General features: G+C 36.2%; 1 protein-coding gene across 2 annotated transcripts in view; it reads left to right on the top strand.

Annotated features, from left to right (window-relative positions):
* The window catches only part of LOC124612382 (mitochondrial coenzyme A transporter SLC25A42), a 238,953-nt gene that overhangs the window by 209,210 nt on the left and 12,742 nt on the right, over positions 1 to 17,001 (top strand). For both annotated transcript variants that reach the window (XR_006979540.1, XM_047140560.1), the window contains exon 7: positions 12,481 to 12,658. Coding sequence is in view for 1 of the 2 variants with exons in the window: in XM_047140560.1 (XP_046996516.1) it covers positions 12,481 to 12,658 (178 nt within the window). In the remaining variant the exon portion in view is untranslated. The remainder of the gene's footprint in view (positions 1 to 12,480; positions 12,659 to 17,001) is intronic.

Genomic DNA, 17,001 nt, shown 5'->3' with positions numbered 1-17,001 from the left:
GGCAACCTCATTGATACACTTCTCAATTGCTCAGTGTACTCTTCAGTGGTTCAAGAGAACACTGCCATCTGAATAGACCAAACAGGTGGTGTGCTTTAATCTCTATAATAATGGATCGTCAAATCTCTGGGCTCAGCCCAAAAGGCATCCCTAAGAACTGGTAGAAGCCTGTGGGGGCCCAATAAAAAATGTCTTTGGACGGTCTTGAATGGCTGTTGGAATCTGGTGCTAACCTGAATCCATATCTACAGTAGTGGAAAAACTACCAATACTACAACCTGTGTCCAATGTTTTGTCAATGTATGGTAAGGGGCAAGTGTCAGTAGTAGTACTTTTGTTTGTTGCCCTCCTGTCTACGCTTAAGCAATAAGCCTTCTCGCCATTAATTGGTTTCTTCATAACAACCACAATAGGTGGCAACCAAAGACTGACATATGGCTGGATGATTTCTGCCTCAAGTAGTTGCTGGATAGTTTCCTCTTTCCTCTGCAAAAGATTGTTGGTAGAAAGGAATACTAAATGGCTTCTGTGCAATACGTCTGGCATTTCCAATAAGAATTTCATAGTAAATGGGTATGTAGTGGCCGTGTACTGGTATTCTTCTAAAAACCATGCATACTCTTCCAGGATTGGACACAACAAATGTCCTTCCAGCTCATGTAGGTGTGATAGTTTTCTATGCAACTACTTTTTAAGAGATGGCATGATTGTGTGTGTTTCCCTGATTGGCTTCTTCTCTTAATCTTTCTCTCTTTGGGAAAATGTATATCATCTCTGGACATTTCTTGTACACTAGCCAGTATACTGCCATGAACTACCACTGCGTCCCATATCTAACAATTATCTATGAACGCTGGGTTGTAAACTTTCATCTCTACTGTTTTATTGTGCATAAACTTCTCTTTACTTGCACCTGTATTCTGTCAAGGAAATCATTCTGGGTGAGTGTGTCAACCAAAAAGACTGTTCCTTTAGTCTCTTGGATTTTGACAGTCAGTAAGAGAACCTCTCCAGCATGGTTTGCAGGGGCATCAACTTTTAACACTGTAGTACACGGATCAGTCAGAACTAAAGAAGCAGGCCTTTTTTTGTTAATTTTCACGTCTGTGTGAGGAGTGGTCACCACCTAAATGAAGAATTGCCATGCCAAATCAAACCATATGTGACCTATAGTCAATCACATTTTTCCGAAGGATGATATCAGTCTCACCAGCATTTTCTCATCACTTCCATATCACATTTGTAATAACTGTTGTCAATCTTTAGCTTAATGGATATCTTCCTGCAGGCGTTACTATTTCTGTTCCCACACCACTAATAAGACAACAGGGCAACTTTATGGTCATTTTGTTGCCAGGGGATGCAAGCAGTATGCTTACTTGAAGACCTGTATCCATGAAAATTCAGACCTAGTTTTTCACCTACCACAATCTCACTTGCCACCTGAATATTTTGAACAAAACACCTGAAGTCAGTGATTTGTTTGAAGGCGACAATGCTAATGTTGATTGTCTGTTACAAATGCCAGTAAGTGATATAAAAGAAAGGAGTGATGAGGAAAGTTGTCTTCAAAGCAGAAATTAATCTGAAATGTTTCTTGCTGTGCCAGAATCCTAGTTAGTGAAAGTATCTCATGGTGCATCTTCCTAAAAATGTGTAATATCAAAATAGAGGATGAAACTGATGCTCAGGCATGTAATATATCCAAATATTGCAATCCTTCTGACCCTATTCCTTACGATGACAGGACATGAGATGGTTTTGACCATTTCCCAGGCATTGATGATCTAACTTCTCCGTCAATATGTAGATTAACTTCACCATGTAGTAGAACCAAAACCCATTGCAAAAAACATAATGTATATTTTTGTCTTTGGTTGTGAAAATAAAATGTTTCACACATACAAATATTATTATGATAGTATACTACATATTACTAATGATTTCTTGGTTATTTCTAACCTATGACTTCAGTTAATTATTTATGATTATATTCTAGTAGGCACATAAAAGTGTAATTATATTTGGATGAGATAAATACTCAATTAATCTGTCAATCACGGTCCTTTGTGCTTGAGAACTGTACAGCATTTATTATGTAAATAAATCCTTGCTCACACAATCGTGTAGCTTCTTTTTTTGTAAAATTAATGAAAAAAGGATTTTTGTATTTTGTGATGTATTTATAGTCTATAAATAAAATTAAAACCAGAGGTTCATGAAATGAAAACAAAAAAGAATCATTGCAGAATTTTTTGCTTCAGTTTGTTAATAGAACTGCTTTTGTTCTGCTTTCATATTATGTCATGTAACATTGCTTACAGCTGCTAATGTTCTTGCAGTGTCAGCTGTGACTTTGGAGCAGTCTGTGCCTCTTAATTTATGAAATCATTTCCTATGCAATCCAAATGTCGCACCATATATTAATATATGCATTTTTATAGAAAATTATGTAGTAGTGATAATGAATGTTGACTTCACATATTTGAAATCATCCTTACCTGCTGTTAGGTGTTTGTATAAGTTATTTAATGAAGTCTAGAAACAAACAATGAAAAATGCCAAGAGAGTTTTCCAATTTATATCTATCAGTCATCATGCATCTCCCATAGGGTTGTTACGTTTTCTTGTTAGAATATATATGTTCTGTTTAGAAAATTTCAGTATGAAATGAAGACTTCATCATGTAACCATTAAGTTACTAAAAACAATCAACAGGCTTTTCTTTGTAAATAAGTAAAAATAGGAGCAACAATAAAAATGTTGATAGCTGTTGTCTGACCTAGATAAGCTAAACAGAATGTAGTACATTTATTAATATATTTTTATTCAGTAATATTATACATAGGAACACATTTAGAATTCTGTAATGAATACACTTGACGATATCATTCCCAGTAGGTGGAGTGCATGATCTGATTACATACTTCACGTGTAGTTTGCAAGCACCTGGAAAAAATTGTATTATGTATATATTTACAGTTTCTACATTAGTTTGATCATATGAAATTTTTGGGGTAAAGTATGTTTGAGGTGTTAATAGTGCGGTATTAAAAATGTAAACTTCACTAATTATTGAAAAATTGCCATACTTCTTTATGTCTGTTGAATCCATTATAGCCACAACATAACAGAAGGTATGCATATGATCTACAGTAGCACACACTCTCTGTAGTATCTTGTTGAGGTTATGCCGAAATACATTTGCAGCCTCTGGTTGGCTTAGATCTTCAGATGCCCAGAGAGATGTTTTTCCAGCTTTACTCACATGAAGCAGCATGAGCACCAAGCAAATAACCTGCAACAATGTCACATGATCTGCTAGAACAGATGACTTACTTGAATTTCTAAGTGATTGACTTTGTAAATGTGTGTACAGGATATCATTAAATGTCTTCATTATTGAGTTAGTTGAATGTTTGATACAAACAGAAAATATGACTATTGTAATATGCCTAATTCATAATTTCTGTGCAAGAACAAATGTTTTAAGAAAAATATATATAGGAACAGGTAGAATGGGATGAAATTTACAAGGAACCAAATGCTGATTTTTGTTGTTTGTACATAAAACTGTGGTTTATACACACACACACAGTGAGGTTCCTAAGCAAGTATGCAGGAAAACTGTTAAAAACATAAATGAGTGGCTGTGTGTAAACTTAAGCAGTACTGTTTTTGAACAGTGGAGACTTTAAATTATTTTTTTATCAAAAACAGAAATTTTAAGACTTCTAAATTGGATTAAGACCCCACAGTGATATCACAAGAAGAAAATCACTACACTGTGCTGAGAAAAGGTAGAAGTCTTGTTGAATCCACACCACGACTGAAATTACTTCCTCTGTTGTGGGTTCTTAATGTGAATGAAATAGAGTGGAACAATAGTAAGAACTGCCAGCCATTGTCTGAAAATAGTGTCTACATTGAAGTATAAATGGTTCTTTAATTGTTATTTTACAGCTTCTGTATATTTTCAACCCAATCCTGTAACAGCAGTCAAATGAAAATGAAATGCATAGAAAAAGTAAGTACTTTTCATTATTTCAAAATTAATTGCCATAACTGTTTACACACTTATCCCACTGTGAGACAAGGAGATCAGTGCCTTCATGGAAAAGTGTTTACAGTTGCTTACAGAACCATGATTCTATCAAGACATGCACCTCTTCACCAAAAACAATTCTACGGCCACAAATATCTTTCTTCTGGGCTCCAAAAATGTAGAAATTGCATGGAGAGAGATCGGGACTGTAGGGAGGAAGTGTAAGGGCTTCCCAGGCTTCATGGTTCCATAGGCAGCTGCAGACATTTTTCGATGGTGGCAATGAGTGTCTTGTCTTAGATGAATAATTATATTAACAGTTATTGCAATTACTTTTGAAATAATGAACAGTTAACTTAATTTTTCCATCTGTCTTGTTTTCATTTTATTGCCTTTATACACATGAATTATGCAAACCATTGCACAGTGCATGGTAGATAATATTTTTTGCTTGCATTGTAGTCTTTCCTTGTCCTATTTCATTTGCAAATTGAGTGATGAAATGATGCTCTCTCTTTACATTCATATAAGACAGGCTCTCATGTCTAATTCTCGCTACCCCTATCTGGGGACAGCAGAATTTTCCTTAGTGAAGTTGCACGGGTACTGGTCTCGTATATTGGAGGATGGTGGTTCAAATCCCTATGTGGCCAAAATAAGAAAAGATTTCCCACGATTTTCCTATATCACTCCAGCAAAAGCTGGGACGGTTCCTTTGAAAAGGCTTTGTTGATTTCCTTCCCCTGTTCAAGCTTTGTGCTCTATCTTGTTCAGCAGAATTGTTGCAAATGTTTCCTGGAATTACAGTTCTGCACATTTACAAAACATAATTTTGTGTTAACATTACCTTTTTTCCTTTGGCACTTAAACTTCCATTTATTATACCAGCCTTCCATGATCCAATCAGCAAGTCTCTCGACTCCTTCAACGTCTTTTGACAAGCCCACTTGATAATTATCCTAAATATTGGAGCAGTATTATGGAATAGGCTTCATTAACATATTTTCTGGAATGTGCTTAACAAATGTAGTACATTTTATCAGAATCCTCCCCTTCTTTACTACAAGGAATTTCATGCACTCATTCCATGTCATATTGCTTTTAATGTTAGGTCTAGTTATGTGCACATGCTCCAAAGCTATGCCACTAATCTTGTGATATGCTATTTCTGTTATTTATAGGCATTAGCTGAAATACATCTATATTTAAAATTGTTCTATAACTCATTGTGGTCCCTTAGCTACTTTTCTTTCTTTAAATGAAATCATTGCCAGTGAACAGTTTGCCGACACTTATAAGGGCACAGAATGCAGTTGAATTAAATTCAGATATTTTATCATGAACATTAGAGCTGTGAAATTTTCTGTGCTGTCATAGTGTGTATACCAATAGTTTTTATAGTCATAGTAATAGTAATAATTAAATGGGACCAAAATAATCCTGAAAGACTTTATTTACAGGTCAATTGTTTGAGTTACTCCTTGGACAGTGTATGAGAGTTCACAGTAGACATCCCTATGTCACAGTAGATGCTGCATGGCATTACAAATGCTGTATGGAGAACAGGAAGGACCTCAGAGTACTGTATTTGATGGATGCTCAAGTCAATAATTTAAAAAAAATGAAATTTGTGTTAGTGTAGTCACTATTCACACCAGACGTTTGTACTTTGACAGTTTATCCTCATTCAGAAACGGAAGAAGTACTTTAATCAATATGTAATACAGAATAAAAAGTATTTAAAAACCTAGTGATGTTGATTTTGGTAATATAATGTTCAACAATGAAGCTGAAGCAATTGGAGAAACTTGATAATTGCTGAAGCCCAGGTCTTGTTAATAGCACAAGTTTGCTGATTTTCAAAGTACACATCATTTTAATTTTGATCCAACAATAGCCAGAATTCTGCTTCTTTCACAGTAAATGATAAATTATTTACATTTATTGATAATGATAGCCCTACTTAGGCACTTTCTTGAGAAGATACTGTTCTCATTACTGGTAAACTCTCACAATCGAATATGACATATTTTTCAAACAATAACAGATGTGAAAAGATGCCCATATATTCTCTTCTTGCTTATCAGTTACAAATGTGATGTGATGTCAGTCGCTTTTCAGAAATTTGAGAAGATGAAATCTACCTTTTCACCTACAATTATTATTTGTAACACATCATGTGTAAAGAAAGAGCTGCATTTCATATGAGTAGTGGTTCCTGCACACATGCTTTTTTCCTTAAAGAATGTTATAGCCTAGGATAAGCTATGGCATTCTATAACAGACTGGCATTATGGATGTCTGTTGTTTAGAGGATGCATTGTTTTATTCTTGTTTTGAGAGATTTGTGATAAACATGAGCAAGGAAATGGGCTTAATTCACTACATATTCAAGTCAAGTCTAATAGTATAAACATCAGAGCATGGTGTATCATTTGCCTAAAGTAGTTTCAGTTGGCCCTCTATTTCTGAATATTTGGTATAACCAATTGGTAGCATGGTCCTAAAGCATGAATGTATGAGAGACTGGATGTTAGATTTCAGTCTCTCCATCAGCTTTGCATAGAACTGAACTTCGTACAATTTTCTGAAAGTTCTGTCAGTGAGATCTGAGTATGGATATTAGTACAGACTTACAGATGCACAAGTTGCAGTTCCAAACCTTTAAACTAACTCTCTTTGACACCCAGCGTAAAATGACAAATGACAAAAAAAAAAAAAAATAATACCGCTTACATTTTTTCTGTTCATACAGTAAAACTGCTGCATCAGGCATGACCTCTTCATTTATTACGTCTTTACTACTAACTCTATTTGCAACACATTTCACAGACAGTATCCACATACACCATTGGATGTACTTGCAAAATAATATCGTTGTGCGACACACAGTTCGGGAGATAAGACGTCATAAGCATTGAGCTGTAGAAAACCATGGGTATAAAGCTCCTCCAAAACCCTTGGATTGATTTCAACCAAACTTGGTACACATATTACCTGCTATCTGGAAAGAAATATTGGGGTGGTAAGAAACAGCAACATCCTATTGGGGTGGGGGCGATAACATAGAAAGAGAAGGGGATAGGAGGCAGCAGGTGATATAGCAGAGGGGAAGGAGCAAGTGGTTGAGGGGGGGGGGGGGGGGGGGGGGGAGATAAACACATACCTGGGCAATACCAGAAATGTAAATAGTGGTTGTTGCTCATGCCTAAGTTTTATAAAATGTGTTTTCCATTTAGATAAAAAAATGTAAGAAGAAAATGTTTCATTATATAAAAAGGGCTGTAATGTACATCCATAAAAATAGTGTCCTGCCTAATACAGTAATTTTAAAAACAGATTGAAATCATCTCTACTTGTCAGGTAGTAGTGAACAGTAGAATTCACTTAAGATTGCATGCACAGACATAACTATACTTCCTACCTGGACATGACGAAGTTCCATAGTGAGGAGTGTGATCAGAGTAACTGCTGAATGTAAACTTCTAGTCTCTGCAAGGGATGCCTGTGTATTTATATATGTATGCCAGAATTACTTCATCTGAAAGGGGGGCTGGAGGGGGGGATTGGTCTGTATCAGTGAAAAAGATACATCAAAATGATGAATCAGATTAATTACAGTATGCATGGAGGCATTTAAAAAAAAATCGTTGTTCCCACGCTCCATACATAAACTGAATAAGGGGAAAAACTAATAATGAATGCAATGGGATGTACTCTCTGCTGTGCGCTTAACAGTGGTCTGCAGAGTGTAGATGTAAATGCAGATTGAAGTGAATAACTTGTTTGGGAAACGGCAGGTGTCATTTGAGATAACATTTGAAATAAACGACCTTTCAGAATAAATTAATTAAATCAGTATTACAGAACTATCTAAAGCTTCCAGTAATACCTGAAATATTTTTTGCATTTTTGCGACTTCTAACTGTAATGGACTTGTATATTTTTGGGGAAGAACTGATGCCAAGCAATGTGTTCATATAAAAAGTTCTAAGTGAAATTTCATAAAGTTGACATGACAAAAAAACTGATTTACTCTTCCTCATTAGTGTGTCCCCCCACCCACCACCCATCATCCCATCCCTCTTCAGGGAACAAAATGTGTGTTCTGCTTAACACCTCCCCACACTGAGAGGGAAAGGTGGGGGGGGAAGATTAAAGAGAGGGAGAGTTTTATAACAAGCATTCATTAGCAAAAGACGAAAGTATTTCACAAATCAGATGTTATGGTCTAGTACTAATGAGTCATGAATTCTAATGTTAATTTCAATTATGTAATAGAAAACATAGACTAAATCCATATTTTGAGTAGATTTCTGTACTAATGCTTGAGTAACAGTACAGTTCTCTCTAACAATGACCATTTATCATTCTATAGGTAGTGCAGTGATACAGAGCAGTTCTGGAGTAATCTAATTAGGCAACACAATTGATTTTTATCTTTGCTTATACATTGCTTTTATATAACCTGCTAGCCCATTTGAAATTTTAATCCATCAAGGAAAGGGGAAAATGTATTTTTGGTGAAAAACCATTATTTTTCATTGAAATTAAGATAGAGATTATCACTAGTACTAATTTCTTTCAAGCAAGGGAAGACATTAACTTATTTATATAACTAATATAATAATAATAATAATAATCCCCGTGGAGGCCCGGGAAAAGAATAGGCCTCCGGTATGTTCTGCCAGTCGTAAAAGGCGACGAAAAGAACAAACCACTAATAGGGCTAACCCCCCCCCCCCCCCCTTTTAGTGTGATTAGTTGGTTCAGGACAGAACTAAAGAAGCCTCGGACAAGCGCCGTCATGGTCGGGGACGACGCTTGAACCCTATGCCCGCCCACAATGGTAACGACACTGCTAGCCAACTGGAAAATGATTTAAATCCAAATAGAGGTGTTTTGCAGGATATGCTTCCTGCAACCACCCTAGAAGGAAAACAAAGACAGAGGATGAGATGGTCAGATGAAGTTAATCGACACCTCATGTTCTGTTATTACCAAGCAACAAACCTAGGAACCAACACAACTGGATACAGATCACAAGTATACACAACATTTATTACCAGATACCCAGAATTAAAATTTTTAACAGAACGACTTGCTGATCAGATCCGTGTAATAATCAAAAATAACAGGATACCCCAGTCAGAATTAGAAAACATCAAACAAGAAGTACAACAAATACTGGAACAAAATAATGTGCAATCAGAAGAAGAAGAAAATACAGTAATGGACTCAAACATCCCAGAGCAAACAAACAAAGAACAACACGCATCAATTAAACAATCAGAGCAAAACGAAATCTTAAGACAGCCACCAGAACAAGCACAAATAGAACACGAAGTGACACACATGTTAGATATAGAAGAAAAATTTCAGCTGACATATATAGAGTACAAAGACACAAATACAGACATTAGACCATTCTTGCATAGACCGCCAAATAACCCACAAGTCGAAACAACAATAAAAACTATCAACACAATCATACACAACAAAATAAATGAAAACACAACTATGGAAGAGTTACAACTACTGATTTATATAGGAGCACTCACTACACTAAATATACACACTAGGCAGAGATCAGAACCAACCAACACACAGAAGAAACCCACAAAACCAGCATGGCAACACAGGCTACAGATCAGAATAGAAAAACTGAGAAAAGACATCGGACAGCTAACACCATTTATAAGAAATGAAATGTCAGAAAAAAAACGAAAAAGGTTAGGTAAAATCGCACAACAAGAAGCGATAGAGCAATTAGATGAAAAGAAGCAGAAATTACAAGCGTTGGCCAAACGACTTAAAAGATACAAAAAAAGTGAAAATAGAAGGAAACAAAACCAAGCATTCAACACAAACCAAAAGAAATTTTACCAGACAATAGATAACACACACATTAAAATAGACAATCCACCAAACATAACAGACATGGAACACTTCTGGAGCAACATATGGTCAAACCCGGTACAACATAACAGGCATGCACGGTGGATACAAGCAGAAACAGACACATACAAGATGATACCATAAATGCCTGAAATGATAATTTTGCAACATGACGTCACCCAAGCAATTAATTCTACTCACAGTTGGAAAGCCCCTGGAAAAGATAAAATAGCAAATTTCTGGCTAAAGTAGTTCACCTCAACACATTCACATCTAACTAAATTATTTAACAGTTGCATTGCAGACCCATACACATTCCCTGATACACTTACACATGGAATAACTTATCTGAAACCTAAAGATCAAGCGGACACAGCAAACCCAGCAAAATATCGCCCCATAACATGCCTACCAACAATATACAAAATATTAACTTCAGTCATTACACAGAAATTAATGACACAGACGACACAGAACAAAATTATAAATGAAGAACAAAAAGGCTGTTGCAAAGGAGCACTAGGATGTAAAGAGCAACTGGTAATAGATGCAGAGGTGACATATCAAGCTAAAACTAAACAAAGGTCGCTACACTAAGCATACATTGATTACCAAAAAGCTTTTGATAGTATACCCCACTCATGGTTGCTACAGATATTGGAAATATACAAAGTAGATCCTAAATTGATACAGTTCCTAAACATAGTAATGAAAAATTGGAAAACCACACTTAATATCCAAACAAATTCAAATAATATCACATCACAGCCAATACAGATTAAGTGTGGAATATACCAAGGAGACTCATTAAGTCCTTTCTGGTTCTGTCTTGCTCTGAACCCCCTATCCAACATGCTAAACAATACAAATTATGGATATAATATTACTGGAACATACCCACACAAAATCACACATTTGCTATACATGGATGATCTAAAACTACTGGCAGCAACAAATCAACAACTCAACCAATTACTACAGATAACAGAAGTATTCAGCAATGATATAAATATGGCTTTTGGAACAGACAAATGTAAGAAAAAATAGCATAGTCAAGGGAAAACACACTAAACAAGAAGATTACATATTGTATAACCACAGCGACTGCATAGAAGCGATGGAAAAAACAGATGCATATAAATATCTAGGATACAGACAAAAAATAGGAATAGATAATACAAATATTAAAGAAGAACTAAAAGAAAAATATAGACAAAGACTAACAAAAATACTGAAAACAGAATTGACGGCAAGAAACAAGACAAAAGCTATAAATACTTATGCTATACCAATATTGACCTACTCATTTGGAGTAGTGAAATGGAGTAACACAGACCTAGAAGCACTCAATACACTTATACGATCACAATGCCACAAATATAGAATACATCACATACATTCAGCAACAGAAAGATTCACATTAAGCAGAAAGGAAGGAGGAAGGGGATTTATCGACATAAAAAACCTACATTATGGACAGGTAGACAATTCAAGAAAATTCTTTCTAGAACGAGCAGAAACTAGCAAAATACACAAAGCAATCACTCATATAAATACAGCGGCTACACCACTGCAATTTCATAACCACTTCTACAACCCTCTAGATCACATAACATCAACAGATACGGAGAAAGTAAATTGGAAAAAGAAAGCACTACATGGCAAGCACCCATATCATCTAACACAGCCACACAGCGATCAAGACGCATCCAACACATGGCTAAGAAAAGGCAATATATACAGTGAGATGGAAGGATTCATGATTGCAATACAGGATCAAACAATAAACACCAGATATTACAGCAAGCATATTATTAAAGATTACATCACAAGCGGATGTACAAAACTAGCAAATACAGAATACCCCAGAAAACATGACAATGTAGCAAAAATAATACATCAACTACTTGCGATACAACATAAACTAATAAAACAAGAAGTTCCCACATACAAGTATGCACCACAAAATGTACTGGAGAATGATGAATACAAATTATACTGGAACAGAACCATTATAACAGATAAACCAACACCACATAACAAACCTGACATCATACTCACCAATAAAAAGAAGAAATTAACACAACTAATCGAAATATCCTTACCCAGTACAACAAATATACAGAAGAAAACAGGAGAAAAAAATTGAAAAATACATCCAACTGGCTGAGGAGGTCAAGGACATGTGGCATCAGGATAAAGTTGACATTATACCAATTATACTATCAACTACAGGAGTCATACCACACAATATCCACCAGTACGTCAACGCAATATAGCTACATCCAAACTTATATATACAACTACAGAAATCTGTAATTATTGATACATGTTCAATTACCTGAAAGTTCCTAAGTGCAATGTAACATAGACCGTTCAGTTAAAAGGAAGTCACGCTTGATCAAGGTCCGCATAATAATGGTGGTGGTGGTGGTGGTGGTGGTGGTGGTAGTAGTAGTAGTAGTGCTTTATCTAAGATGTATGTTGTTGTCACATAGTTAGTAAAAATCATATGTACAGTAATTTTTATATTTCAGAGTATACAGGCAGCTCCAGTCCTAATGCCATAGCAAGCTTGTTGTTTGGTGCAGTTGCTGGAATGCTGGGTCAGTCGTCGTCATATCCACTCGACATTGTTCGGAGAAGAATGCAGACGTCTTCATTAACTAATACTCAGTATCAAACAATTTTGGGAACACTCCAAAAAATATACAGGTGACAAAAGAACTGTTTTTATTAATTTTACTTAATCAAATGTAATTCATTGCTGAATATTTTTGTTGGCTGTCTTATTGCCAGAAGTTTTCATAGTATCTCACATCTTAAAACTACTTGAAAATATATTTCAGGTAAAAAGATGCTGTTAATCTGTAATTTTAATCAGTTTTGTGGCTCTTTGTTTGTTTGTTTGTTTGTTTGTTTAACCTGACATTGATGAATTACTTCTTCAATATTAAGTTTAATTTTGCCTGCAATATCTGTTTTAGCAATTGAACATCTGCATAACAGCAGTTGATTGCTTTTAAAGTATTACATGAACAATATTTTAGTCCGCTTTGAATACATAGCAGCAATCAAAATGGAAATTTTTAATTTGAAACAAGATTTGCATTCTTCAAAATGCAAGCTGATTTTGAATCGCGTAGTATACTTTTGTTTGTCTCTTGACCGTGATTTGTGTATCATTTCAATTTCCATAAACATTCCAATTGTTACTTTAGTCTGAATTTCTTGTATTTCTTCATTGTGTGTCAAACTAAGGAGAAATTCACTACTGTGCACTAATAGTGAAAACATTTTATCAGAACCGAGAAAGTTATGCAGCAAATGTGAGACAATGAAACCACTTCAACAGTGAACATTGAGTTCTGGGCACATTCATTCTGGCAGATTTGTGTGAAACGTTGTCAAAGCTTGTGACAATGTGGCTGTTAGTCCAGTGAAGTCAGTTCTTCCCAATTCCCAAGAATCTGGGAGAGAATTTTCTTCAGTATGATGAATTCTCTGGTATGATCTCACATTACCACCCATACAGAATCCAGTTTACACAACTGCTGAAAATGAGGAGGAGATATTTTGTTGAATGGTTTCTCAGGAAATGACTTTGTGAGGAACATAATCTTTAGTCACAAGGTGCACTTCCACTTAAATTGATTTATGAATAAACAGCAGTGCAGTATCTGAGGTCAGAGAATCTTTTTGTGGTTCAAGAGAGGGCATGCATCCACAGTGAGTCACAGCTTGCTGTGGCTTTTCAGTGGACAGCATCGTCAGCCCAATTCTCCCCCCCCCCCTCCCCCCCTCCACATGAAGCAGGACAAGCTGTAGCAGTTAATGGAAACAAATATCATGTGATAAGAAATTAATGGCCTCGTTTTAATGGAATTGATGTTCAATAGTTACGGTTTCTGCAAGATGGTGCCAAAATGATTAAGTTACTCCATGGCAGTTTCAGAATCGCCTCTTCTTGCATAATACTGACCAACAATGACCATCATGATCATGTGACTTAGCCCTTTGCAATTTTTTTTCTTTGCAGCATGTTAAATCATTGGTGTATATCATTAAACCCCAAAATATCCACGAGTTAAGAGATGGTAATTTTGATTTGCCGTTGGCAAAATGCGAGTAGTCTTGTCAGGCAGTCATACTGAACTGTAAGGGCAAAACTCTGGCGTGCCAGAGCATATAGGAGGTTGTACATCATTAGATGACAAACACACACACACATACACACTCACACAAATGCAACTCACACACACACATGACTGCTGTCTCATTGGTGTTGGTAGCCCTGCACAAGGCCTCACGCATGGAGACAGAGCTGTCATGATAGATAAGTAATTTAGGTTGTAGTTAATTGTAGTTGAGCACTTTTAACTAATTAAATATGTTCTCTAGTGTACTGTTCAAGCTCACCATTAAAAGTTTTTCTTTTATTTGCGTAGTGTTGCAGTAATCATGAAAAGTTAGTTCTGTTTATATTTCGTGACTTTGCCTTACTTTCCGAGTGTGCATAATTAGTGTTATACCGCAATCTTAAGTGCATTTGGTATAGATTAACTAATTAAATACGTTCATTAGTATGCTCTTCGAGCTTTCCATTAAAGGTTTTTCTTTTATTTGCGTATTCTTCCTGTAATCACAAAAAGTTCATTTTGGTTACATTCAGCTGTTTATGCCTAATTTTTGATCGTGCATATTTAGCATTATACCACAAATTTAAGTGCATTTGGTAATAGTTTACTTGCATATTAGTTTCCAAAACATATTTAATGTCCTTTTGCATCTGTATTTAATGTATTATCATTATCACTTAGTAAATCTCTTAACTAATTTCCAAACTACCATGGATACTAAGTGTGTAAGCTGCAGTAGGAAAGTTAGTTCAGGGGTTTTGTGCTGCTGTTGTGACAGGTGGTTTCATTGGGGAAATTGTAGCGGCGTGGGAACTGGGGAAGCAAACGAGACTCTTCCATTCTCTTGCAGGGTTTGCTCAAGAGATAGGATTATAGCTGAACAGGAGGAGAAAATTAGAGCCCTTCAGGCTGATTTGGACAGAGCAAGGGAGAAACTGAAGAGGGTAAGGGGGGAGGAGGATAAACAGTGGTGGGAAGTGGTAGCTGGGAACAGAGGCCGCAGAAAGAGGACAGTGTCTGACAGTTTCCCAATTGGCACAACCAATAGATTTGCCTTGCTACCACAGTTAAGTAAGGAAGAGGCTCCAGTAGAAGTAGATGCAACAGAATCTCACTAGGAAACCAACTGTTTAAAAAAAAGTAGAAAGTAAGAGGAAATTTATGTTGCTAAGTAGCAGCCATGGAAGAAGTGTGGGCCAGATTTTGCAGGAAAAATTAGGTGAGAGGTACCAGATCATAAACTTTTTCAAGGCAAAGGCAAGTGCATGTCTTAGCCAGGTGGTAGAGGATATAGGTTCCTTGTGCAAGGGTTTCTCAAAGCAGGATCATGTGATGATAGTGGGTGGAGTGGGAAACAGCATTGATAGGGATCAGGGTTACAGTATTGAGTGTGACCTGGTGAAAATAGCCTCTGCAACGACCCATACCGATGTTGGGCTGGTGCCTGCTTTCGTGCGGCATGATCAGCCCCAGTTGAACCGCTCTGTCAGGAGGGTAAATATGGAGCTGGATCAGTTGTGTAGGGTGGCCACTCTGCCAGACATTGGATTGGTTCCTGTCGAGGCTATTTATAGGGGGGATTTCACAAGGCATGGCCTACACCTCAATAGGAAAGGGAAGGATAAACTGGTAGGGTTGCTAGTGAAATCCATAGGAGGGGACATTAGTACTCATGGATGTACCTCTTTTTAGACTCATATCAGTGTCCAATGAGAAGTTCAGGCAGGTAGGTGCTAAAGAGGTCCAAAACTTACAAGGTTCTCACAACAGGAAAGTAAATAAGAATGTTCCCATATTTTACCAAAATATTGGTGGATTAAAGAAGAAAGTAGATTCTCACAAAAGTAAAGTAAAAAATAATGTTACCATTTTTCACCAAAATATTCCGGGATTGAAGAATAAAGTAGATGAGCTCCTGGTTTGTTTGGATGACATTGAATCTGATTATGCAGTAGATATACTATGCCTGTCTGAGCATCACATTGTGTCTGATATGGAAAAGGTAAATATCAGTGGTTATAAACTAGTTGCACATATGTGTAGAGAGAATAAGGTGAGAGGAGTAGTTGCCATATATGTCAAAATGTATCACTGTGTAAAAAGCTTGGATACAAAAAAGTTTTGTCTAGAGCAACAAATAGAAGCATGTGCCTGTGAACTTAAACTGAAGGAGGGCTCTTTTATAATTGTAACAGTATATAGGTCCCCCTCAGGAAACTTTCATTTATTCCTGGAAAACTTGGATGCCTTGTTGTGCTATTGTCAGATAGGGGAAAGCAAAGTATTATTTGTGGGGACTTCACTGTTGATTCACTGAAAGAGTGTAATGGGAAGAATGACCTGGAAGGCTTGTTTGGTTCTTTCAATTTGACATCTATCATTAATTTTCTTACTCGGGTAGTAAAGGACAGCAGCACATTGATAGATAACACCTTAATAGACCAAGATAAGTTTAAAAACTTAAATTCTTGTCCTGTTGAGAATGGCCTTTCTGATCATGGTGCTCAGCTATTTACAGTATATGACATAGCTCCATCCAGTAATTCATAACTACCCTCCAGAGTTGTGTGTTCAATTAATGACTCAACAATTAAAAATTTCAGAGAAAATCTTCAGCAGTTAGACTGGAATGAGGTGTATAAGGAACCCGATGCTAATTTAAAATATAATGTATTTCATGATACACTTGTAAGAGAATTTGAGAAGTGTTTCCCCCAGAAAATAGTTAAATCTAATTATAAGGAACCATGCAAAAATCCTTGGCTTACTAAAGGAATAAAAAATCTTGTAACCACAAAAGGGAACTGTGTCTAACAACAAGAAAGAGTAATGACCCAGAAACAGCCAAATATTATAAAAACTACTGTGCTACATTAAGAAAAGTTATTAAGAAGTCCAGAAGCATGTGCATCATATCTG

The sequence above is a fragment of the Schistocerca americana genome, chromosome 1, assembly GCF_021461395.2.
Source record: "Schistocerca americana isolate TAMUIC-IGC-003095 chromosome 1, iqSchAmer2.1, whole genome shotgun sequence".
Lineage (NCBI taxonomy): Eukaryota > Metazoa > Arthropoda > Insecta > Orthoptera > Acrididae > Schistocerca > Schistocerca americana.
Note: the sequence above shows the minus strand (reverse complement) of the source record. Positions and strands in the feature narration are given on the sequence as shown.